The following is a 27,064-nucleotide window of genomic DNA, read 5'->3' as shown; positions in this document are numbered from 1 at the left end:
GACATTCCTTACATACTAGTGCCACAAGCGCCTCAGGGGAAGGCGACATATCCTGCCTCAACAAGAACAGGAACTGAGCCTGCTTCCCACTTCAAGCAGCGTGAGGTACTTGAACCATGGTGTTCCTGGACCAGTGACTCTGGAGGGACGTATTCTGGTGGTGATTCACGGGCGTGGGAAACCGTGACGGACTGTGGGACTGAGTCACCCTCGACATACAGGGCGGAAAGGGATGGCCACAGGCAGCAAGCACCACACTGATTAATCACCCCAAGTTACTAAAATCTTCTGGTCTAGAGAAACAGGTGGTGCTAAGGGAAGTCTCAGGGGATGACAAGGATGGTGACCACGCTGTCTTACTGCATCAGTCAGTGTGACACCTCGCTCAGTGCAGAGTGACAGGCAACTGAAACACGGGGATTATTTTAAAGAAAGAAGAGGGAAACAGGAGGTGGGGATCATCAATTCTGCTACTTTTTTTCGGTCTCTTTCTCTCTTTCCAGAGAGTTTTCACCTTAGGCAGACAGATCTTGTTTTTGAGAGATGCTTATTCTCCAGGTTACAAAAAAAACATCAAAATGATCTTTATTCTCCGCATCACTTGAGAGCCCTGTCTTTTTGTATTAAGGGTAAGGAAAAGAAGAGACAAAGGGATTTTGTTTAAGTGGGGAAATAAGTCATATCTGAGTTAGTATGGCTGATATGAAGGGTTTATAAATAGGACTTCGGAAAGCTCATTACCTTGTTTACCTAAAATGAACCATCCAGGCATCGTTCACAAGACAAGAATGGAGAGGAATTAAAACCATACTTCTGCACTCTCATCAAAGGGGTGTGCAGGATGATCACAATATCAACTGTCTGCTGGTTAGCAGGAGAAATGGTGGCTTCTTCCCGTTACAGAAGTACCCTGCTGAAGTTGTTACACAACAATTTAGATGCCACGAGGCTTTTCCAGATTGCATTTATTTGGCACTGTCTTCATTAAGGCTGTTTACATGTTTCAGCATCCATCCCAGACAAAGCATTGAGCGATGCATTTGAGATAAAAATAGGAATACTGAGGATTTTCATGAAATGAACTGAAATATTCCAAGAACAGGAGGCAAGGAAGTTAGTATTAAAATCAGAATATAGGTGTTGAGCTATTTCATGGGAATATGTGATTGGTTGTTCAAGTTTCAGTCCTACGAGCAGTGCTGAACAAGATAGAAAGGGAAAGCTGTGCAGCAATGAACACACATGGGCAAGCAGAGCAACACAGAAGCTCTGCCAGGCTCCTCATTGAGCTGGGCCTTCTTTGTTCCTCTCGGGTCTGCTGTTGCAGCTTCTCCACCAGGACAAATACATGTGTGGAATTATCTTGCAGAAACAAGCAGGCTGGTGAACGATAAAAAGCTAAACTTGTACAAAAGAAAAAGTAAGGTAAATAAAACAGAGTACAAGAAAACAAAGTCTGGATAAGCCAATTGTCAATGTGCATTTCAGACAGGATTAATTAAACAGCCTAATCTTGCTGAAGGTGGAAGGCGCACCTCCTCTGGCAGCTTGGCTTCATGAAAATACACGTGGCTGTTGCTCCTCAATGGCCAAACGCTGTTCTACAAAGTGGTTTTGTGAGCCCTATCAGCTAATTAATGCACACTTTGCTAATGCACAGGCAGCAGGGCCGGGATTCTGCACCAACAGCCTTGTTGTGGGGCTTTTGTCTCCCTGCCAAAAACTTCTGTTAACATCTTTAAAGAAACAGTTCCTGTTTAATTCAGGTAATGAGCACAGAACATTTGCTTCAGTGAGAATACCTACATCCATTTTCTATAATTACATCCTTAGTTCTTAAAATAACTATTTTAAACTCACAAAAAGTTTCAAACTTACATGTTCGAAGTTATTCTTGTTTATTCTTAACATCTGTGCCTGATTTTTGCTAATCCTGGGTTCAAGTAAGAACCATTTTAGTATTTCCAACTAACGTATCCTCCCATTCCCCCTCCTCAGATGGCTTCTTGTAAAGCTGCATACGGCACTGCTATATTCAAACATAAGCCACCCTAAAATTCAACCCAAAATGTCACTAAATTCACATGCGAGATCTTTGATTCATATACAAAACACATACTAGGAACATTCAAAAGAAGCTTCAGTCCATCTACAGCATTTAAAGAATGGTGTTTTCACATTTAAGATAGAGCACGAGTCAGAAGTACTCATTATCTTTTGGCAGGTAGTTTGCAAACATAAATGTTCCCTTAATCTCTAGAAACCAGGACTGCAGACTACACAGCACTGAAAAATCTTGTTTTCTTTTAAAGTATATTCGTATGCTTTTACGTATACATATGTAAACACTTGAACTGGACTTATTAGTAATTCAATATCCTACTTAAAGATAAGCCTATTTAAAATCAAGTGTGACATTCTTCCACGGGCTATTGAAACAATGTAATTTTAAAGATGAGTTTCATAAAATCTAAGGTGAAAACCATAAGCGTTTGCTGTTAAAGTTTTAAAGGAACATAAAATCTCTGAAGTGATGGAATTACCATCTGAACATCTGGAACAAGAACTGGCTGAACTGAACCAGCTTTTGATAACTGTAATTTTTCTACATGTGCAGAAAGAATATTGGAGCTGAACACATTGAATAATCTGAAATAAAAATATAGCAAAAGATTCAAAGCCAAGAAACTAACTGGGAACTAAAGCCCAAAAAAGATGTGAATGAAGAGGAGTAATGAAAGCACCACCTCTCCCAGTCCTCATGCTTTGAGGGACACTGCAGTCAGAAGTAATCACTTCGAGTTCACTAGCTGCAAATGATCTGTCTGAATGAGTCAGGTTTTATGAATAATACGCTATGAGGAGCTTTCCGTTGTTTCTCTTGTCAACAGAATGTTGGTAACCAAGCGGTTGGTTGTAAATACTGAAGGAGAAAATGGTTTTTCATGTGCGTGTGCACTGAGAACCCAGTGGCGAGCTGCTGCTTCTCTTTGCAGCCCATGCTTATATTTAGTTTAAGGACCCACATGCGTGTAACAGCACCTGTGTTAAGATAGAATGATATACGTGAAATAAATATGTGCATAAATAAGCTCTTAACGCACTATCTGCAGCAACCCTAACCCCTCAGACAGGTGTGGCAGGGGGCACATTGCACAGTACACATTACACCATATGCCCCTGAGTGGGTAAAAGTGTATGTTAGAAAATTAATGAAGTACCCTGTCGGCATGTGTGGCAGCACCACAGGCCTGTGCAGCACCTCCACTTTTGCATATTCCTCAGGGGGCTTGCTGACCAACAGGCTGGCAAAAAAAAAAGCACTGAATGAACAGAACAAAACTTTCCACTCAAGTGAGCCTGAAAATTAATGTCAGGAACAGCTCATAGTTCCTGAGATTGCTTAGCCCTCAGGCAATGCTGTGAGCTGAAACAGGGCTGGGCAATGGCACAACCACTCCTTGGCGCCACCAGGACAAGGCTCAAGGACAGCATCAAAATGGCGCTCCATGGTGTGAGGCCAAGGTGGCACCCCAAGACAGAAGGCATGGCCACTTGTGGCTGGGCAGGGCCTGCCAGCTGCTAGAGTCAGTCCATGGACAAAGCCTGGCCTTGAGGCCCACCACAGGCACTGTACCAATGCCACTGAAGAAAAGGCACCAGAGCAGGAAGAGCACACACAGGGCAAAGCATTTGATGCCATCAGAGGTGCCTGTGACTGCCACTGTAGGTGATGAAATCCCCCAGAGGTTTCAGGAGAGACACCTTCCCTGCAGAGCCCTAGGCCCAAGGCCTGCCATGTTGGCTGTCATCCAGCCTCCTTTCTTCACCCGTCTGCTAGTGCTTCCATTCTCCCTCCCAGCAGGAACTTGCATGTCTGCTGAGGTGCCGCCAGCAGGCTGACCCTGAGCTGAATGATGCTAAGCCAGGTTTCAGTCAGTGGATGTTTGGGGGCCCAACTTCTGTCTGAGCTTTACTGCAGGAGCCTGCCTGGGGGTTTGCATCATCTGGGTCACAGTGGCTGCCCCCAGCCAATCCTGCTACTACATTACTGGTAAGGCTGAGCAAAAGAGCAACTTCAGTAAGGTTTTAGTCAAGGTCAGGGATCTGCAGAAACAAGCAGCTCTGCTTACAGTCCTCCAGACCAGCACCATGTATCCTCCCCATCACGTGCTGGAAGGGCAGCATTTGGCATTTAATAAGGAGCTGCCAGTAATGTACTGATTGCAATAAGTTGTGGCCTATTTTATCTAGCAGCTCAGGAGGCCCACATCCCCACCCAGATGACAGGAGATCATCAGAACGTTTTGGTAAAGCAGAACAAAATCTGTTCTGCATTTCTTATTATAAAGTATAATGGAAAAAAAACAGACTTAAAAATCATAGGGCTTTCATGTCCTCCATCATCACACAGCCCACAGGACCCCTATTGCCTACAGTGATCAGTATGGGCTGTCAGCTACCACAGCTGCATTATGTATGTAGTAGTATTTTTAAACTAAACATATCTTCTTTTACATATAGGAAAGTATTAAGGCAAGCTGCACTCCTGCTTTTCATAAAGTTATGCAGCTCCTGCATTAACTGGGAGATACACATCAAAGGCATGTGGGGAGACTGACATAGACCCCCGTGCCTTCAACCAAGATGAGTTTCAGGCAGCTGCAGATATTTTGTCTCATCTAACCCATAGCATAGCAATGGTGTTTCCAAAATGGGTGGTGGGAGTAAATTTGCCTTCTGCTCTGAGCTTGTGTTGCCTCCTGTGCCTTAAGTTTCAAGATTTGTTTAAGCAAGAATTTGCTTTAGGTGGGGAAGCAGCTATCCTAAGCTAGGCCAAACACATCTGCCAATACCTCTTGGAATTTCACACGTGGAAATAATCTCTGTTAACGATGACTTGAGTTTCTGGAATCAATAAAATATTATTGTGAAAACGACTGAAGAAGAGTCCAGCACCTGTTGCCACGTGGGATCACGAGGCAAGGAGATAGACTGGCAGGAAATGAATAGGGAGAACAAAGCTTAGGGCACTTCCAGAGCAGGAGATGTGCTTACATGCATCTCTGAGGAATGTGTGCCATTCCTCCAACAGATGCTGTACAAAGTGTTTTCCTATGCACATCATCATCCCTCACAAAGCATGAGCCAGCATGCAGCAATCTTCCATCAGGGCAGCACAAAAAGAAGGACCCAAGAAAGGATGCTGTTGTTTTGAACAAAAAACAGAAATTAATCCTTACCAACAGAGATGTTACCAAGAGGGGACATGAAACAGTAGAGGCAGGACACTTAGCTAACAGAATCTGGAGCAGCAACCTCTTCCTGCTGATCAAGATGTACAGGAGAAACCTGCCAGTTTCACACCAGCTAATCTGACGATACAGATCACCAGGGAATGTGGTGAGCTGCTAAGTGAGGAAGGCAGGTTCAGCAGTGACATGCAGACCACCAAACCTTCCAGCTGTCTAAATCACTGACCTGTGGGTTTTGGAGTCCCAGGTGACCAAATTGCGCAGCTGGTTCTCTACAAATGAAACACCTACTGCAGCCTGATAGTTTGCCACTGCTGCAAAGTCTGTGAGGAGAAGTGCAGCTAAGTACTCAATTATTTGGTAGGAAAGGGTAGCAGATGTCACCCAGACACAGTCTACACCCTCTGCCTCCAACATTCTGACCTATTTGCAAAATGCCAAGTCAAGCAATGGCAATCTCCAGTCTTGTCTCCCATCCCTTGCTGTAACCTGTCACAGATACTTGCTTTCTGTTGAAAACCACATAAGCATCTTGTGGAGGCAAGACCAGGACACCACAGAGCTGTGTTGTGGCATCCTTCTAAAGTACATCCTCTGATGGAGCAGGAGGAGCAAACATATCTCTCTGACAGCTGAAATTTGCCTCCAAATTATGTTCAGTGAGGGCTGGTATCATTTATTTGTTGGTGCCCTGCAGCTCTTCTGCATATCTCTTTGAATGCTCCCACTTCATGAAAAAAGCCCCTCCGGCTTCTTAGACAAGCTCTGTAGCTTGCAGGAGTGGAGGAAATGTCAAAACAGCACAGAATGACATTTAAAGCAAGCGTTAGCAGCCAAAGCAGGCAGATCTGGAGGAAACGTTTCTAAACTTAAGCTAGCACAAACTTTGTTTAGCATAACTTGTTTTGCTGCATGTACGCTCACTGGGCACTCACCTGGCTCTGTATCTTTATCTGTCCATTAAATGACAGATCTACATGCTGATACATCAGGCCAGAAGCTAAGGAAGATGGTGTGACTGCAGTGATTGCTCGTGGCCATGCCGGCACACGCGAGCTAGGGATCAGTCTTAACGTATGGTTATCTTAGATGACCCTCATACAGCAAGGAATTTGTTATGAGCAATAAATGCAGTGTGGTAGGTGGTTGTTCTTTTTTTTCCCAGACCTGACTCATCATATCCATTTCACATAACGTTCATGTGATGAAGGAAACTATCTGCTTTCCTTGGGTCACTGATGTTTCAAAAGAAAGGTACAGCTTCTAAGCTTAGAATAACAGACAAGTAGTCCAGAAGGCAGAAAATTCAGCATCTGCTTGTATAAAGCATCATTTCTGGGATGACTCAAAAAGGGGTAATTTTCTTTTGTTTCTAATTCATGTCAGAAAGAGCCAGAAGAATGGAAATGAGCTGTAGCAAGAGAAGGAAGCCTGTGGCAAGTGAGCTCCTACATATCCACCCACGGTGTAAATGATCTGGATTTTGTCCGACGGCAAACTATAGTGTATTTTCTCATTGATCATAATACATCTCAGCATATCATGCTGTGCACTGTGCCCACCAAACTGTGCAGCAAGGCATTGCCAGCAAGTTAGCTGGGCTGGCTATGCCCACTGGTGGGGACAGGACTGGCCTCGGCCGTGGGAAGTGTGTCATCAGGCAGGAGTTTCCTGACATATTTGGTCTGGTATATATTTATCATAAGGACAAGACAAAGCTTGAAAACTTTCTGGTGAAATAGTAGATGGAATAACCTGGTCCTCAACAGGCATTTATTTTGGGATGCTCACCCCTTGCTGAGAGATGCTGCTACAAAGGGAGAAGGAGGGACTTTAGATAAGGTGAGCAGTGGCAAGCCTTCCTCTTTACAGCACATTGATTTCTGACCAGAAGAGATAACCATAGCGGGGGCTTTTAGAAAGTCAGAAATAACAAAGAACATATCTAATCTAAAAGATAAAAGGTGGGAAGCAGTGGAAGAGGCTCTGAGAAGGAGCAGATGTTGGTTGTGGGTTGCCTTCTGCTGCACCTCCTTTTCTGAGGCTGGAGCTGTCCTTGAACCAGGGCGGTTCCTTGTGAACTCCCTACCTACGTTACTTGCATAAGACAGAGAAGCAAATGAGTGAATTCTGCCATAGCTGCTCCCACAGGCTGTCTAGTAACTGGGACCAACGCTTAGCAGAATTTCAGAGAAACCGAAATGCTTGCTTCTGGCTTGATGGGAGCGCTGTCTTTGTCTTCTGAATGCTCTGAGTAACTATCAGCAACAGCACATCTCAGCTCAGCAACTGGCTTGTGCACATCTCTGATGGATGTGAGAGACTTCTGTAGCCTTCGTTAACGTGCAGGGATAGTGAATCCACAGCTGCCATCAGCACTGTGCTGCACTGCAGAATTACGTCTTCTGTGCATCATTACTTGGGACTGAGCATGCAGCTTATACAGAAGGCAGCTGGACTATTGTGAGACAGGAAATACTATAGATAGCAGCACTGCGCTGTGATCGCTTTTAGCACGAAGCGCATCTTGACTTGTCATTTTCTCCAAACCCTTAAAAACATCAAATCACAGTTAGGCTTACTGTCAATCTGACAAGATTTAAATATAAACAGCAATTGCTGTAACAGAAGCGTATGGCTAATGTGCGCACAACTTCATATTTTCTTCAGACAACCACGGACCAACTCCATATGCTCACTTCCTAATCAACAGCTGTGTCCCAGCTATTGATTATACTTTAATTAATCAAGCTGAAAAACTGTGTTTCTGCTTGCAAGTGCAGTTACTGATACGCAGCTCAGGTTTGGTAAATCATCCTTATTCTGCTATCATTACAAAATTGTTACTAAGAAAATCACTAAGAATGGAGATCAGATTAGATGTCAGGAGGAAATTCCTCCCCCAGAGGCAGTGAGGCCCTGGCCCAGGCTGCCCAGAGGCTGTGGGTGCCCCATCCCTGGGAATGTTCAGGGTCAGGTTGGATGGGGTTCTGGGCAGCCTGAGCTGCTGGGTGGCAGCCCTGCCCACAGCACAGGGTTGGAAACAGGTAGGATTTAAGGCCCTGTCCAGCCAAACCGTTCTGTGATTCTAAGATTGTATCATTACTTTAAGGCTGCAACATTCCTCATCAGGTAACAAGAACCAGCAGCTTCATCTTGAAGTCCAGACACTCCAGTGTTATCCAGTGTTCCTTTTTATGGCTTTACCACATGGTATAACACATGATTCAACTCATTAACAAATTCCCAAGAACTTTCCTCCCATCCTATCCCTGGCTATGAAACCAATTTCTTTACATTGATATGGGATTAGCTAAATACTCTCTACATTGCTCATAAATGTAGCCTCTAGCTTGACAATAATTACATTTCTGGCAATTATTAGGTCTCCATTTGTACTTCATCCCTTGGAAAACCAGCAGAGTATCACAAATATCTAGTGCCCCTTTTCGTTTTGCATTTTATGGCTCCTTGTACCATAACAGTCAAGCAGTTACTCTCCAAAAAAGGCCTTTGAAACGTGGAGTACTTTGAGCCTTGATTTCACCGATAGCAGCAAATTCCAAAGGTCACACAGGCTGCCTGCAGCAAAGCAGCAGAAGTCTATGCATCTATCCCAGGCATTGGCTAGGTATTTAAAATGGATGTTTGCTAAATTCAGTATCCTTCTATATGCAATGTAAGGTAAGATAAAAATAGAGCGATGCAAGCACTTTCTGCTATTTTCCTCCTTTTATATGGGTTTAAAAAACTTCTGCATCAGTGCACATCTTTGAATACATTCACTTCTGTTTCTAAAGAAGCCTGCTCTGGGTCTTGTGAGGCTGAGGACAAAGAAGTAAGGGCAAATGAAGTTCTAGACACTGATGGTAAAGTGCTGGAGTTCTTGACTTTGGCTTTAGATTCCGTCTGGCTTTGAAATAAGAATTAGAGGAAACACAGTCCCAACAGTTTCCCTAGTTTCTTTGCACCTCAGCCTTGTTCCCTGCTTGCCATTATTAACCTCCCCCCCCCTCTACCTGGAGGCTGAACTAAGCATTACAAGCATCTTTCATCTGCACACCACCCTTTGACAACAAACTGAAAGCCTTCTAAATTTGCGAGGACCATAACTAGTGAATGCTGTCACCCAGCATCTGATGTGTAGATACATCCTACAAAACAAGCATGATCACAACAGGTGCTAGAGCATAACCCAGGTCCGCAAGCTTCTTGGTGAAGCAACCAAAGAAACCAGGGGTGAATCTGATGCATCCTCCCTGGCTGAGGAAATCTCTCTACCTCCAAATTGAGGGGTACGGGGAAGCAGTAGAGTGGGGAAACAATCTGTAGGCTAGAATGTATTCTAGCATGGCCTTAGGACAAGGTCACTTGATGTGCAAAGCCAAGTTTCTACTTCTATGAGGTAGTATCTAAAGCAAGCATGCTCAATCCGCAGCCTGGCAGAGCTTGCGGTGTGGCCACCATCTTCCCACCACCATCATGTTCCCCAGGGATTGGTCATGGGGTTTGTCCTGTTTAGTATCTTCCTTGTTGACCTGGACTAGACGACTGAGTCCAACCTCAGTAAGTTCCCAGGTGACCCCAAGATAGAAGGTGGTGTTGATCTGCCTAAGGATAAAAAGGCCCTTCAGAGGGATCTGGACAGGCTGGATAGCTGGTCATTGAGATGAAGTTTCAACAGGACCAAGTGCCAGGTCCTGCACTATGTCTGCAACAACCTCTGGCAATACTACAGACCATGCAGGTGAAAGGGGCCTTGGGGTGTTGGTCAACGCTCAGCTGAACATGATCCAACAGTGTGCCCAGGTGGCCAAGAAGGCCAACAGCATCCTGGCTTGTATTAGAAATATTGTGACCAGCAGGAGCAGGGAGGTGATCATCCCCCTGTACTCAGCATTGGTGAGTCTGAACCTCAAGTACTGTACTCCGTTTTGGGCCTCTCACTACAAGAACAACATCAAGGCCCTGGAATATGTACAGAGAAGGGCAACAAAGCTGGTGAGGGGTCTGGAGCACAAGTCTTATGGGAGCAGCTGAGGGAGCTGGGATTGTTTAGTGTGGAGGAGGCTCAGGGAAGACCTTATCACTCTGGACAACTCCCTGAAAGGAGGTTGTGCTGAGGTAGGGGTCAGCCTCTTCTCCCTTCCAACTAGTGATAGAATGAGAGAGAACATCCTCAAGTTGTGCCAGTGGAGGCTCTGGTTGGATATTAGGGAAAAATTTTCTGAAAGAGTGGTCAGGTGCTAGAATGGGCTGCCCAGTGAGGCGGTAAAATCACCACATCTGGAAGCATTCAAGAAAGCTGTGAATTTCACAAAATCCAAGGGATTGAGCCATTACCAATTCCAACAGATCCTTAAATGTATAGATACTGACCACATGGACATCAGTTACTTTTCTGAGGCCATGACAGCTAAGTTTGAGCAAAATGCTAAAAAGATTTTATGATTTGCAAAATGAAATCAAGTTGTTTATGGAATCCAAAGGAATATTTGTGCCAGAACACAAGGATGAAAAACGGCTCACAGATTTAACACTTATAGTGGATTTGACCACTCATTTACATGAGTTAAACAAAAAGGTGAAGATCAATTTATCTGTGCTGTTTCCAACCATAACAATGTTTGAAAAGCAACATAAAATATAGCAAGCTCAAGTAATGGAAGTGTTTTGATATGTTGACTAAGCACAGTCCCATGAATAGCAAAAAAAATAAAAAATAAAAAATACACAGCTCAGCTTTTCCTTTTGATAAAGGGATTAAGAATAGATTTTGAGACTTAAAAAAATACCATTGATTTTTTCATATATTTGTGACTCCATTTGCACTGAATTTTTCCTGTTCGCTCAGTGCAGCCTAAACAGGCAAAAAGAGGCATGCAAATATATGTTTTTTACTTTACGTTGTGCCAGTCCTTGAAGCAGTGAGATTTAATTAGTACTGTTATTAATCCATATTATTTTATCATTAGTAAAGGATTATTATACGAGATACCACCTGAGTTCCAAAACTATGAGTAAAGAACCCACAGTCACTGAGCTCCCCCCAGCAGCAACATCGGTGATATCCTCACAGGGTTTCAGACTTGATGTTCTAATTAGTCTTCTCAGCACTTAAACAGTGTAATTCTGCCAGAGTACTGACCAACTAAATCAGTACAAGTGGGGAACCGAACACGCTCCTCTTTTGTACAAAGGCTGAAGGAGAGAAGCACACACAGTGAAGGTGATGCAAACCCCAACTCATAATTATTCTTGATTTTCATTACAATTTAGGGGTATGTACTGATCTCATCTACCTAAAAAAGAGCAACTTCAGCACTGACTGGTCAGCCTTCACCTCAAGCTTGATTACAGGTCCTGCGGTCATGTCAGGAAACTCCCATTTGTAACAGTGAAGCAGAGAATTGTGCTCCCTTCTCCATTCCCATTTTGGCCTTATGGTTCTTTCTTCTAGCAGCATGAGTTGACTGGAAAATGTTTTCACTTCCATTTATAGGCTGTAGGAAAGAAAGTTAATTTAATTGCTAAAAATACACAGCAATAACAACTAGGACATTGAGAACTAAGAGGCAAAATTAAAACGTCTCAAAGTAGGGTTCTGAGTATACAAAAGGGAAGTCACATCTGCACGGTAAAGTTCGCAGCTATTTATGCACGGCTTTGCTTAAGCTAAACGATGGCTGAATTCACGTTTGTCCTGGTTTTGTTCTCCTGCCAAGTTTCCTATTTCCATACTGGAGGCTCTGCTCAGCCACTCATTACTGTTTGCATTTGCTCTGAAGTTTCAGCAAATGCCTTCTGAGCGGGTGTTCTCTCAGATGCACAAAGATCCTGGTCATCTGTCAGTAAGCATTATTTAAGACAAATTTAACTAAAATTTAACTAATGTTGTTGCACTGAAAGCCTAGTCAGGATTAAAATTGAGGTGCAGATCACTTCTGTCATTTTTAAACACAGTTTTACTTGCTATAACTGTGCTGGCATAAAGCTGTTAAAACTTCCACTCAGCCACCAAACAAAGATGCAGTTTAATCTGTGGAGTTCTTTTCTACCTTACATGCTCCACGTACAAACAGTTACATACACACATGGCAATAATTCAGAGCAGAGCTAGGCCTGTGAAGAAAGCTACTTACATAGAAATACGTGCAAGATGAAGCTTCTGGGCAAGGTTTAGACTCTACTGAGTAGTGGTGTGCAGCAGTGTCCAGGCTGGCCCTGGAGCGAGGTGGAGGAAGACAAGCCAATTACTTCAGTCCTGTCCACTGTCTTCATAATTTAGGTGACTTCTAGGATCCACTTTGCACAGTACCATACCCTGTACAACGCAGCTTTCTCAGGACCAGCACTGCAATCCCTCAAGAGAGCACTGTGCTATCACACAACTGGCAGTACTGTTGAAGCAGGGACCCTTCTGTGGGAAATAACTAAACCTTCTTAAAAACTATAAGCCAACAAACTCCCAACAGCAACAAGAGCCAGCATTTCTTTATGCTCTGCAGCTATTCCTAAAGCACTTGAAAAATAGGGATTATACTTTCCCTAGCTGAAAATCAAACATGCAGCCAATTTTAGGCTACCGTCCCAAACTTAAAGCTCATAAAATGAACCTCTTGTTATTTACAACCCCTGAGCAGCTACCAAGGGCAGCAGTTTTTCAGCTGATGGCTAAGTTCAACCATCCTGAGATCATGAGGGAGTGATGATAATAAACACAAAGACTGCATAACATTTTGTGCCTGAGATTTTAACAACCTTTTAATTTGAAAGCAGACAGTTGGCACTGGCATATTTTAACTCCAAACCTGCAGCAAGATACTGAAGTACAATTTTAAAACTATTCATAAAAAGACACACAACCCCAACAGAACAGAAACACACTGCATCCTCTGAAGAAATACTGAAGAACCTTTTTACTATTAAATAAGTTATGTGAATTGCGAGCTTCTTTTGTTATTTTGGCATATTCTACCTGCCTTTAGATAGAGCTTGTTCTCCAGGTGATTAACAGAGGCGTTAACCTTGAGTGTGTGACATGAACGTTACTGCATATTTTCTGCCTTCTTAGCTATGAACAGCTGCACAAGGCTTCATTCTACCAACTCCTGAAATACAGCAGCATTTACAAAGTTTGCTCTCATTAAAAGATAGACCACTATAGATACAAGTGATAAAGTACAGCTACGGTGATCTCATCTGCACTATATATGAATTAAATACATAAACATCTATTTATATATCTATTTATACAAGTAAGGTCCATATGTCTATCCAACATTAAGTGCAATAAAAGGGGTCTAAGAGAGGTGCAACCAGGCTCCACCCCCTCCAGTCACACAGCTGAATTGCCTTCACTTGTGCTCCAAATGCTGACCTGGTCCTTTCCCCAGCTGCTTAATCAGTGGTTCAGGCCATGACTGAACAGTTACCACACAGCATCTGTACTAGGAAGAAAATACAACCCCAACACCTTACAGCACACGCACAATTCCCACAGCAGCAGCTTCATGATACACAAGCAGACTAAGCTAGCGGTACCAGGACAGGTGAGAAGTTCTGTGATGATGAAAAACTCCCGGCATGAAAATCCCATTACTGGGCAATTTCAGAGACTGGAAAGTTCTATCTTCCAGAGCTCTGAACAACTGTGACTCCACATCTGTTATAGTGGAACAGTCATCAGGATTAGCAAATGTCTCAGCAAATCCCAGTTCTGTACACCTTGTTCCTTATAACTTTGAGTTAAAGCTCTCCTAAGCAAGGCACCAGCACCAGGCTGAGGGCAGCAAGATGGGGAGTTGGAAGCGATAAATTCCCACCCCTTCAAAAAGGGTCACCTTTGTAACACTAACAAACTGTTCCAGGAGCACAAGTTTCAATCAGCCCAGCTCCTGGCTCTTTTCAGACTGATAAGGCTCTGTTTCTGCTATCAGATAATCCCAGAAACTTCAAATCAATAATTACAAAAATGCGACTGAGGCTGGATGAGTGGAATAGGTTTGAGTACTCCGTGAAACTTATTGCGTGAAAAGGCAGTAACTGCATTTTTAAAGTTACTACCCCTTATGCTTATCAACAAAAGCTGAAACAACATTAAAGTGATTCTGATAAGAAAGCTTACCGGAATCTGTAAATAAAGGTTAAATATGGCCAACAGGGAGACAGCAGAACCAACAACCCAGCCTCCTCTGCTTTATCACAGCCATCAAGATCCCGTTGCCCAGTCTCAGCCATACACGTCCCTTGCCTGCAGCATGGTAGAAAATTACATTTCAGATTATTTATGGAAGTAGCTGTCCTGTCTGCTGCTTGTTTATTTTTTCCTATGTGGAGCTTCACTTCATTTGATCTTTTTGTTTATCTACATATTCTCTCAACGTTGGACTCTTTCCCATGGCTTCCCACCAAAGCAACTGTAAGAACTCTGAAATAATGACCTCTGATTTCTGAGATACACAACACATGTTTTTATACTGGAAACTTGATGTTCCTTCCAGAACTAGGATATAAAATGCCCCAAAGGTTATAACAAAACAAAATACATGCTATTGGTTTGGCGTGCTTCTTCTTTTTTTTTTTTTTTTTTTCCCAGAGACAACCCATGAACTAGCTGAAATTATTGTAATAAACCACCAGCAAAATGGCTCCAAAGAATTGTGATTTAATTGAAATCTGTGGGTTCATAAAGGGGTACCATCATAAAACCCTAAGAAGTCATGAGAGACCCAGCGTAGACAGGAGATGAGACACAACTGTTTGCTGTCATTCCCAGAACAAGAGGAAGTGACCGAAAAATGAACTAGTAATTCAAAAATGAAGCTAACAGGAGCCAAACAGATATGAGCAGCTCTTCCTGCAATAGCGAGAATGTTTCCACACGCTCAGTGCAGGTAGTTCAAATAGACACACTTGAAATGCATCCCTTGGGGTTTGCCGAACAGACACCAAGAGAAGCTGAGGAAATCCCCCAAGCTTAAAGCACTTAAAGCTGTCGCCGCGCTCTTCCTATTCCTCATCTTCTTTAGGAGTCAGCTTGTGCCCATGGCTGCTTCCAGAACAGGACAGCCCTACTCACCACAGCTTCCCTCACGCCCCACGTAGGACAAAGCCCAGCCAGCCCTGTGCCCTACAGAACTCACTTCTTCAGCACAAGTGTTTAGCAAGGTGACTGTATCTTGCTGATACAACACTAAGTCCACTGGCCTGGCTTGAAGAACAAGAGATTTACCATCCCTTTAACAGTAATAACAAAAGCATTATCTGTCCCCAGGAAAGAGGTATTCTTAAAAGGCAGGCAAATCAGACGTGCTCAAAGTATGAGGGATTAAGAAACCAATTTGGTTATTATCCCATTTTGACAAAACAAAATCTAAGCACGGAACCACCCCGGTTGAAGAATTTATCAGTTCGCTCTGAATAACTTGTTTTAGTAACTATTAAAGCCCCAGTCTTCCACACAGTTTAGCCTCACCTGTAAGATACGTGAAAAAAGCAGTCATTGAAATCAGTTCTGTTTAAAATCATTACAAATCTAGAATTTTTGGCATAAAGACAACTGGAGGAGGAGAAGTTGTATGTAGTAACTGCCCATACATGCAGTCATATCCTTCAATAAATCAGACATTCCAAACTACTTCATTTCTCTTTCCCTCACTTAATAAAATAGAAGCTGACACATACATGCACCAATCTTAGGACCCTTAGATATTCTTTAAAAGAAAAAACAGTAGGCTGAAATGGCTTGGCAGCAGATCCCCGGGACCTCACATAAAAAGTGCTGTACAGATAAGAAGTGTATCAGTGAAACAGATCTTTGCTGCTTCCAAAAGACATGAAAACTTATGCTGCACCTCAGGAAGCAGACCTCTTCCTCACAAGGAAGATGGGAAGTTTCTTAACTTAGTTATAACTGCCCTCTGCCACAGAAAAGAGGAGCTATCAAGATGAATCTTCTAGAAGACACAATGTACTGCAGCAGCACAAGCTGTCCCTCAGCAGCTCATTCACCTCCCCACTTAATTTTTCCTGGACCTATAAACAGCACTGTTCTGAAATATGGCTTTACAGCTTTCAGCCTGCAAGAACCAATACCCACAAATACCTCCACAACCTCTGTATTTGTGCAGAATACAACGATTCTCATCTTGGATGGAGAAAAAGATGGCTGCCTTCAGAGAAATGTTAAATGACGCAAAACTTTCCAGCTGATTACTTCATGGAATTCCAGGACATTCTATGGACTTACATGATATATGTCAGCACACAGAGAAGATTAAGTGAAAAAAACCAGAGGTCAGGCTTTGAGGAAAAGCAGCAAGAATATATTCTGCATTTTGGTTTAGATCACAAATAGGAACACACTCCAGTCAGCAACCAGCAAAAAAAAGACCAACTTCAGCCTTTTGTGCTTGTGAGCAAACAAAAAAATGTTACCCCTGCTACTGACTGGAGCGACCAGAAACTGTATTACTTCAAACTCCCCGGTTAGGTATTTAGGGAATGAGCCTGGAATTTCAAAGCATGACTATTTCTGTTTAAATTTGGTGAGTAGGTAGTGTTGTGGACAGACCAACAGCTGAGCGCAGAAATAGTATTTTATCAAGCTGATTTAACCACATCTTCTGATAACCTGTACCATATCAAGAAACCAGTCTTCTTACTAGGGCGGTATTGTTACACAAGCACAAATAGGCATATAACTCATTTCAACTGTATTCAGAAGTGCAGATAAATTTCACCTCTTCGTACATCATGAATACTTACAAATGGCACTTTTTGTTCTAGGATTGCTTTAAACCAGAAGATTTGGAAATGGTAAAGGGAGAACCTAAAAATGAATTGCGACACACAATATTGATTACTGACTGCAAACGATTTACTTTTGTTCGTTGGTTGGTTTTTATTTGTTAGGGAAATGCAATAAGCTTCCAAAGTAGTGGGTTAACTCTGGAAGATTATATAAACCTTGTGAAAGAATTAATATGCTCCTTCAATAACAACACCTGCATCATTTTCAAACTGATCAGTTAAGAAAGAAACCACGCTGAAGAGACTCTGTGCAGCTGTAAGTCATTTACTTACTTATTTCTCCGTCTCAGCCGCGGTACTTCTTGTTTTATTTAGAATTTATTTTTACCTTGATGGTCAAAATCATAAAAAAGAGAAAACATGTTTCACAATGGCAAATCAAAAAAAAAATCTTAGCTTACAATTAGTACAAATACAAGTCCAACAATTATTAGAAAATGCCTGCATTGTTCTTTTTTCCCTACTTTGCTGCATGACACAGCCCCAAATTAGTTTTTCTGTGAAGAAACAAAACAGTTTATTCCAATAAAGCTAAAGAACAGGGAATTTTGGCCCCAGGTCTTAAAAAAAACTGTGAATGCAGGAAATCACATGCAAGGTCAGTGCAAAATATTTACAGACAGTAAAAAAAAACCCCAACAAACCACTCTAGAAAACACAGACAAGATGTCACCAAAAATTCAGCATGTCTGAAAGAATCCATATCTATAAGATATAAAGCTGCTCTGCCAAAGCATAGCAAGTCAGTGCTGACTAATTGTGCACTCATTCATGGAAAGGTGGCTTCTGACAGTAGAAGCATGACATCTGGCGGCTGCTTAGAGAGAAGCCATCTATTTGTTCACACTTCGTTCTGCCTTTGTAAGATATGAAAGGGCTACCTGCCTCCCACCTTCAAACTTCAAACAAATGTGACTTGTGGTGGTGCCTGTAGTTATGTTTTCATATTTGTATTAAACAAAGATGCACAAATATCAAACGCCTTTCAGTGCTTTCCTTTCATTACATGAACTTCAACAAAAATTAAAAAAAAAAAAATCGATGTTTTTAAGATATATAATTCACACACAAACTTGTCTATACATTTAATGTCAGAAATTAAAAAAATCTTTTTTTTTTTTTTTATTTTTATGCTATACTGTTTTAATGCAACCTATTAAATGCCACGTTCTTGAGTAATCTGCTGTAAGTGGGGTACAGGTCTTAGAAAAGCTGTCTCTCAAAAGAAGACCATTTTACATAGCACTGCATTACCCAAGTCTTGTAAAAAGTCACAGACACCAGAAACAGAAAATCACCCTAATCTTCCCAAACAGAAATACTACAAAGGATACTACAGAATTTTAACATTTGTCACTAATAGTGCTATCCTTGTTCTGGAACTAAGACAATATGTCCAAACTTCTCTAGTTAGTAAATAATCTGCCATGAAACCAAAATGCTTTATTACAGGTATAGCGTTACTTCTCTTGGGTTCTACACACTGTCCCTCTAATAATACATCAGAATACATCAGCATAACAGTTACGATTTTGTTTCTCTTTCCTCACGCTTTTACCATGTTTGTGTACTGGAGAAACGACCAAAATGATTTTTCTTAAAACCTTCTCTTCTGATTGGTACAATGATTTAATTACAATCCATGATCCCAGAAGTGTATGCTTCGCTTTCACTTATGACTACAAAAATTGCGCTTTTGAAAAGAGCAAGGAATCAAAAACTGCATCAGTTAGGGAATTACAATACCTGATTTTTAACTATAGCGTGTGCATATCAGAGTTACAGTGAAATTTATTAGTTATAAATATTTTTAGACTCTAAGTACACTAGGTTCTAGAGAAAGCAACATAGATATAATCAACGCTGTCCCATTTGAAGACAGAATAAATAAAAGTTTAAGTGTTAAAACTACGAAAAATATTTCTGTATATTGTACAGTACCTTTTGGTTAAAGCTTCTTAGAAAAAATATAAGCATTCCAGTTACAGATAGTTCAGTATTAAAATTTCAAAGTTCCCATCATGAAAAAAAAATATTGCATTTTGTCATGGTTGCAGCAGAAACTGTCGCTCTGTGAACAAGGCTTCAGTCTTTAAAAATATACTGATAGTACATAGGAATTCAAATGAAACATTAAAAAAAATACAGTACTGAGGATGTTCGGTTGTTGTGCATTAAGGAGTTTAAATTCAGTCAAAACTAGAGAGCCCATTGTATATCACTGAGTTCAGCTGGATCCCCAAGTCCTCCATCGGCCTCCAAGTAATTCATTAGAGCAGTCATGGCAGTGTCATCATTTTCACATATTGCAAAATCCAGCTGAGAGTTACCACCTAAAAATGATTGAAACACTTATGTATGCAGCACAAAGCATAAATAATATGGTAACTCCCCCACCAGATTCATTTTTAAACAGCATCTTTCTCTGAAGTTCAGGCAAACATGTACGGTAAATGTTAAAAAAACAAGATAATAGAAATAATGGCTGTATGCAGACAGTCAAAGGCTAGCTACTGAAACTTGTTATCCATGCAGGGAAGTTCATGCCACTGATGTAGAAAGGTGTTTCCTACTATGCTGCCTTGCCTATCTTGGATGAATGCTCTTTCAAATCCTTATTTGAAGATCATAGCTCAACTGGAAGAGAGCTGTAAGACAAGGCATCTCTATTAAGAGTCCCCTCATCTTAAAGATACTGACAAACCCCTTGAAATTTTATAATTTGTACATGGTTATATATCAGTGCACTAAAACAAATAGAGAATTATTATAAACATTTTCTCCTACAGCCAAAGTGAAATAAATCTTACCGAGGAGAGGCTCGTTACTGGGAAATGGAATAGCACCTTGGTTTTGTTCTGAAGTCTCCAGAACTTCTGCTTCTGAAGGACATAACTGAATCAACTCTTTATTCGGCACCTGTAAAAACAGAAGTAGTAGAATTAAATTCTAAAGTTAACCATAATTACTACATTACTGTAGCAGTAGTAACGTATTATTAAAATTAAAATAGTATTATTAAAATTAAAATAGTATTATTAAAATTAATGTAAATAGCAGCCAAAGCATTAAGAACTAAATGAGTCAGTAAAAGGCAGGCATCAAGGCAGACCTATTGCATATACAAATATTTTCTTTTATTTTTTTTTAAATTTAATTTAATTTTTTAACTAGAGTACACACAGCCCCGTCCTTTGTTAAAATAAGAGGTGATACTAACATATCTGTCAAAAATACTTCACAGTTTTGGCATCTGCCCTATTGTGTGTCTAACTGAACAATCAGTAAATAAATCCAGCACAACAAGATGCACCAGCATACAATTTCCATGTCCAATACTGTAAACTCCAAATTCCCAGTGACATCAATCTATGTCAATATTGACACATTCTTGCTAAAAGATAAAAACCCACGTATCTTCTATATGTTATGTGCATTATACCATATGAATCACGAACTCGAGTATTTTCTATTATTAATTTGCATCTTGTTACCATAGGGATGGTGGAAGTCATCAAAATACAAATATACCAGCAAAAAAATATCTTTCCCTTTGCTTCATGTAGGACACGTACACAATTTAGCAGAATGGATGCCTGTCTTGTGTATAGTCTGTTAGGAAATTATAACAAAGTTGAAATGCTTTACCAAAGCCTTTTAAAACAAACAGGATACCAAAGGACAGAACAAAGGAACATCTTCAATGAATACAAGTAAGTTATCCTTATGATGAGATGCTGTATGCCAGAAAGAGTTCAGTACATGTATGTATGTCAACTAACTCTCAGGAAGACAGACCTGAAGTAGGAAAGGGGTTAACTGAGCATCACAAAAAAAAACCAAAACTAAAAACTGGGAACACGAAGCATATATTTTTAAAGGAGTCTTCAGGAACACTAAGGTTAAAGTAGAGAAAAAATGTTTGAGAAAAAGCAAGACCTGGTGTTTAACTCAGGTTGTCCATCTGAACTCAAGCAGGTAAGAAACACTTTTACACTCTGATGACCACTTAGTAAAAGGTTTGAGGCAACACAAAGTTCAGAAGAGTCACATTTATCACATTGAGCATATCATATAATTTTAGTAAAGATCACAGTAACTGAACAGTGACTGCAGTCTTGGCTTCAGAGAATGCCCACTTGAGGCTTGAAGTGATATCCTAGTAACCGAGGTTGGCTTTTCTGCTGCTATCAAACATCTTACAAAACAAATTTTCATAGCTGCCATGATGCTGGCAGTATCTTACACATTCTCTCACAAAAACACAAGACTGAGTAAATGTCTTAAACATGAGCTTTGAGCTATCTGACAGTAACCTCTCAGCTTTTTAAAGATGGCGATATACTTACATTGCTGCAATTTACAGTTAAAGCTGGAGACGGTGACTTTCTCAAGAGATGTGATGGACTTAATTCCCCAGGTGGTGAAGAATGCAACCTAAAATTATAGGCACAGTTGATTTATCAATTTACGAAGTCATGCTGATTGTGAAATGAAAAACAGCCTGCTGCAGAACCCGCTAGATCCCTCCTCCCCAGTGATGAAGTATGAGCCAGTTAAACTGAGATGTTGTCCTAAATTCTCCCGAAGATTCTAAATTCTCTTGCTCTAGTTTTTATAGTGCAAAAAGAAAAAGAGATCAATAAAGTCCATCCGTCTTTTAACTACTTGAGCATGCTTTTCTTTTTCCTTCACTCATCAACACTGACAGACCAAAGAGTACAAGGTTTCATTTATGCATACTGGAATAAATAAGTATATTTGAAACACATACCAAATAGAGACAATGAAAGCAAGTTCTGCTAAGTGGTGGTGGGAAGACTAATAACCATCTTATCAGCCTCCTTTATCAAACATGCCAGATATGAAAGTAACGTTGGGAATTTTGTACCAGGGCCTTTTGGATCTTTCTTCCCATCTCCACCTGCTCTTCCTGACTCCCAAAGGGAAAGGCTCTCTGGAGTGGGGCACTCCGAATGCTTCAGTTCACATCACATCCTCAGATGCAAAATGTGGTAAGGGAGGAAAGGCAGGAAATAAGTGAATAAATAGCCTATCTAAAGTAAGCATAGTTACTTGAACCAAATATCCATTAGTTCCCCACATTTCAAAATCCAGTGTACAATTTGGTAAGCTGCACTGCTGTTTCTAAATGCTGTGACAGGAAGATCAGATTGAGTAACTTTTAGCATCCCTGTTACTGAAGTGATCATTCCTCAGATGCTAAACCAATTCAGATATGCTCATAAGTAGAGGTACAGATACAGCTCTGACATTCTTTTAAACTTGGTGATGCTTAATGCACAGCTCTTAAGTCATCTGTGTCTCATGGACATTAAAGAACAAGAGAGGATGTTACATCCATTCTACTGGAATATGTCTCTGGTCACAAAATTAGTTAATAAAAAAGCTGCTGTTAACTTCTTTTGTCTAACTTTGACTGCTCCCAGAGTTCAGCAAAAGGCAGGGGATCTAAATCAAGAATATAACACCAATGTTAGAAGCTCCAGAATAAGCATCAAGATAAGCTCTATGCTTTACCATCAGAGATGAGAACTTCTGCCAACTTACTTTGGTCTTTAAAAAATCCAATAGAATGTCTCTTTCCCTTTAGAGGTAGTACTGATGGGAAGACATTACGAATGGTATTACTAAAGTGCAACATTTCCTCTTTGATGCAGATGGTATCAATAGGAATTTTTTTTGTCAGTGCTTTTCCTTGTCCTTTATGGATAATGTCAGTAACCTGTCAACACGCTGCAGATGGATTTTTTTTTTTTTTAATAGCAATCCTTTCATCCTATCACTTCTGATGCACTTATTCATTTCTTCCTCTCATTCAAAAGGAACAATTCCCTGTGCAATTTGGCTATTGTGAAGAACTATGACTTCATTGCTGGAAAGGGATTCCAAACTACGGGAAACAGAGTCAGAAAAAAAGAAATGCTGTGACTCATTGCATTTTTAGGCTCTGGCCATGGTTTTCACTGTTTCAGAAAATAAAATACTGTTCTGATGAAAAGACAGCTGAGAAGACAATCCTGCTATGAGAAGCATACGTAATCGTGGAATTCAGCACACAGAAGAGCTAACTACACTTAAACAACCTGACAGCCTTTTTCAGTAAGGTGACTAGCTTGGTGGAATGAAGGCGTTAGTATTGGAAGATTTGACTTCGGTGAATTTTTAACACTGCTTTCCATAACATTATCACAGACAAGCTGAGATGTTGGACATCCACTAAAGTTTAAGATGGCTTGGCTTGCTATTCCTTACACCTCTACCACTGTTTACAAAAGTGGCATACTTCTTAATGGAAGCTTTAATATTATTGCAGTCCTTAAGGTGTGATTGCAAATGTGCTGCTGGAAAAAAATTACATGGGATCTTGGAATACATTCCATCTGAAGAAATAAACAACTCCTTGGTGTTTCTTTACCTGGACCCGGAAATAAATGATCTAAAGTCAGGGGGATGGCTTCATTAGCCAAAGCTACCATTTAGATGACTGGTCCTGTCTTGATGATAGTACTATGATGCTAGATCTGACCTTAACAAAAATGATTCTAACTCCTGATGAAGCCTTGATAGTGAGTATTGAGGAGCAATTGAGCCAGCCCGTTAACTTGTGTTCAGGACAATCAGGAAGAGACAAAACAGGCTATGGAAGCACTCCACTAGGTACTGTTTCAAGGAAATCTGTTTGCAGAGTGAAGCTATCAGAAAAATATAAGCACAATTCACAGGCAAATAATTTTCCATTCCCTAACGATTTATCTATTCATTTTAATTTCAAACAAAGGAGCATTACAGTAGTACTTTTGAAGACATAGTTACATAATTCTTCTATTATTGCATCCCCAGAACAAAACTATCTATCAAGACCTGTGATGTGCATCACCATGTATGAGATCTACATTACTTTATAATCTGTAACATACAATGCCATTGCTCAACCAAAACATATTTAACGCATGTAATAGAAATGAAACTTGAACAGCCCCACATAATCACATATTCCCCTTCTCCATCTTTACTTAAAAGCCTAACATATGATATCAAGTGTTTATTACCTTTGTAATTCTAATATCTCATTTGCAATTTCAGTTCCTATACTTCCAGCACCAAGAACCGTTCCAGAGGACATTCCAGGTACACTCACTAAAGACTGTTTTACAGCACCTGCGGTTAACAAAATAAAATCTTTAAATAAAAGTTTGTAGCAGTTTCATTATTCAGCAAGAAGGATTCATTTTAAAGCAGTTTTTGTTCTAATATCTTATTGTCAGAAATAAAATTCTATAAAGCCCTAACCCTATCGGAATTGTTATAAGTCTTACTCAAAATATAAAGATAAGTGAATAATGTTAATTTGAAAACTGATGATCTTCAGCAATGTAATTAGTAGCTTCAATCATTATCACCTCTATTCTCTCTCAGGCAATTCAAAAAGAACGAGGAAAAAAATGTTGTATTTTCACAAACATTATACTTTAAAAGCAAGCATTAAAAGAAAAACTTTATAGCTAGATAAAAGAACCACACAGATACCACATAAAAACCATACAGATTTCAGAACTTATGCATAGCAGTGAATTGTTAACAATATATGTACCTATGTTACCCTTTATTCTGTAGCTAAACTCAGTGCACCAGTATTTCTGCAGAAAACCAGAAAAAGCACAAAGAGACTGTGTGATAGAAACATCATGTTCTATCAACTAAAAACCAAGTCGCATCAGAAGTTACCAGAGGAAAAAGATATGCTGCAAACCTTTCTGATCACAGTTACATGCATTACATGAGTTAGAATGTTGTAACTAAATGGAATTACTTCTAAAATGACCTCATTAGAATTACCTTTAAAATTATCTTCCCTTGCACAATAACTTAGTATTAAAAAAAAATCCTGAATTGAATAAACCAAAAGTTTCAAGGATTGATCAGGAGATACTCATGTGATAATTGTAAGAAGCAACACTTGCCTTCTGCAGGCTGGGAACCATAGGAGACCTGTTCTTCAGCAGACTCATTGTGACCTCTAAGGTTTATATAAAAAAGCAAACAAATAAACAAACCAATCAGAAACATTTTCAGTGGTAAAATCCAGTGTATTTCCATTTTATTTCAATCAGTACTTTACAAAGCTAAACTAACATGCTCAATCTAGTAATAAAACTAGGCATTCCTTACATCTTTCAACATTCAATCCTTTCTACTTTTATTTCTGAAGCATGGAGTAAAATACTCATTTACACTTATTCCCAAAATCAATAACTAAGGCCAATATAGTCATCTGTGTTTCCTAACAAGAACAAGACTATCATATCTACTTATAGGAGGGAGAGCCATTAATCAGAAACAACTGCTAATAGAAAAGATCAGCAGCTACTTTCTACTAGCAGCTGCTGCCTACCTCCCCTCCTCTAGCTGCAGATGCCTGGACTGACGTATCCGCCAATTAACCAGACCTATCCCGGGACCTCAACTGTCTGGGGGAGAGACACAAACATGGACGCCATGATGTCTTCTCTCAATTTATTGCTGCGTCACACACCTTATATACTATCCTAAATCCCACGCAGATGCGTACACTCGCTACGCAAAACCCGATGCACGCGAGACAACCTGTACACACACCTACCTAAACCGCTCGCCCACTAACTCTTAACCTACAGGCCTAACTCAGCTATTCTAGAACACTCCATCTACTCAGAACTACTGTATGCACTCATAAATCCTTACAAAGAAAGCTTAGTACCCCAACACCTGGACCTCCAGGGCAGGCAAAAGTGGCCTTTGGCTGTTGGCAGCACAGACTGCTTTAACTGCTCTTCTTTGTCTTGTTGGGGAAAAAGGACAAGGGCAAAATAGACAGGTGATGTTGGCTTAAGATATGAACCAACTACAGAACGGGTAAAGGCCACTTTGTCTAGTGGAAATAAAATCACGTTCCTCCCCCTCCAAAAACCACTGTTGTTGAGAAAAATGTTCAGTATCTTTGGAACAATCCAAATTATCGTTCAATTACAAGGCACAAGGAATAAAATGTAACAAAATAAGAATGAAACACACACTCCAACAGTTCAGTTGCTGTCTTGTGGGCAGCTGCCTTGCAATCAATTTAGAGAGTATCTTTTTGTTCTGCCTTATATTTCCTATGATCTATCAGTTATACTTCTCCTTATTCTAATACATGCAGACTTAGAAGCTCTGAAGGAAGAAACCAACCAAACAAAAAAAAACCCATCACTTTCCATTTACTTGTGCCTTTTTTCCTAAAAGATCTTTCTTCCTGTAATAAGAAATTCTTTCATCTAATTTTCAACTAGTAAATTGCATTGTTCATAGTTAAATCCATTACCTGAGCCTGAAATCAAAATCAACTGGTGCAAATCAAATGCAATATGTTCTTCCATATTACTCAACCTCTTTATGCACTGTTGGTATTTTCTAATCATGTTCTGCTTCTTAAAGAGGTTCTTTTCTGTAATTAAGACAAAAACTAACACGGGTAATCATATAATGAATTACTTACAATACTACAGTGTTGTTTGATACAATGTACTCCAGTTCCTTGGTCCACGGATTCATGAAACTAAACCATTGACTCTTTAAAGTAATAAAACTTCCATCTTTTGCTCTAAATTTGTAGGAATTTGTGAATACTTTTTCTTTATTCTGCAACACTAGATAAGAAAGAGGAATTACAATCACTATATTCATACTTCCAAGGACAGAGTTGAGCTAAAAATATCTGTTTTGTGGTACCATAAAAACAAAATGTTTCTGATGATCAGATATTCTAATTAAGTGCCAGAAAAATATTCAAGGTAAGACTTCTATGAAATTTAACTACTGTTTTAACAATGCTACTAATCTCAAATGAGAGCCCATGCACTAAGTTTCTGCAGACAACTAACAGGAAGACCCCTGATTTGGTGAAGTTTCATCAACAGTGTCTTTTTAGGCACATTTGCTCTTCAGGACTCCTT

At 40.3% G+C, this 27,064-nt stretch overlaps 1 protein-coding gene across 4 annotated transcripts in view; it reads right to left on the bottom strand.

Moving 5' to 3' along the window:
* Nucleotides 1–17,135: 17,135 nt before the first annotated feature.
* Nucleotides 17,136–27,064, bottom strand: part of ARNTL2 (aryl hydrocarbon receptor nuclear translocator like 2) — a 36,695-nt gene continuing 26,766 nt past the window's right edge. For all 4 annotated transcript variants that reach the window (XM_015868844.2, XM_015868838.2, XM_015868850.1 and 1 more), the window contains 6 exons: nt 26,608–26,758; nt 25,055–25,110; nt 24,143–24,251; nt 21,419–21,506; nt 19,880–19,988; nt 17,136–19,402 (listed from right to left, as the gene is read on the bottom strand). In XM_015868844.2, the coding sequence (XP_015724330.1) occupies nt 19,269–19,402; nt 19,880–19,988; nt 21,419–21,506; nt 24,143–24,251; nt 25,055–25,110; nt 26,608–26,758 (647 nt within the window). In that variant the 3' untranslated portion in view covers nt 17,136–19,268. The remainder of the gene's footprint in view (nt 19,403–19,879; nt 19,989–21,418; nt 21,507–24,142; nt 24,252–25,054; nt 25,111–26,607; nt 26,759–27,064) is intronic.

Source organism: Coturnix japonica, chromosome 1, assembly GCF_001577835.2.
Source record: "Coturnix japonica isolate 7356 chromosome 1, Coturnix japonica 2.1, whole genome shotgun sequence".
In the NCBI taxonomy this organism is placed as follows: Eukaryota; Metazoa; Chordata; class Aves; order Galliformes; family Phasianidae; genus Coturnix; species Coturnix japonica.
Note: the sequence above shows the minus strand (reverse complement) of the source record. Positions and strands in the feature narration are given on the sequence as shown.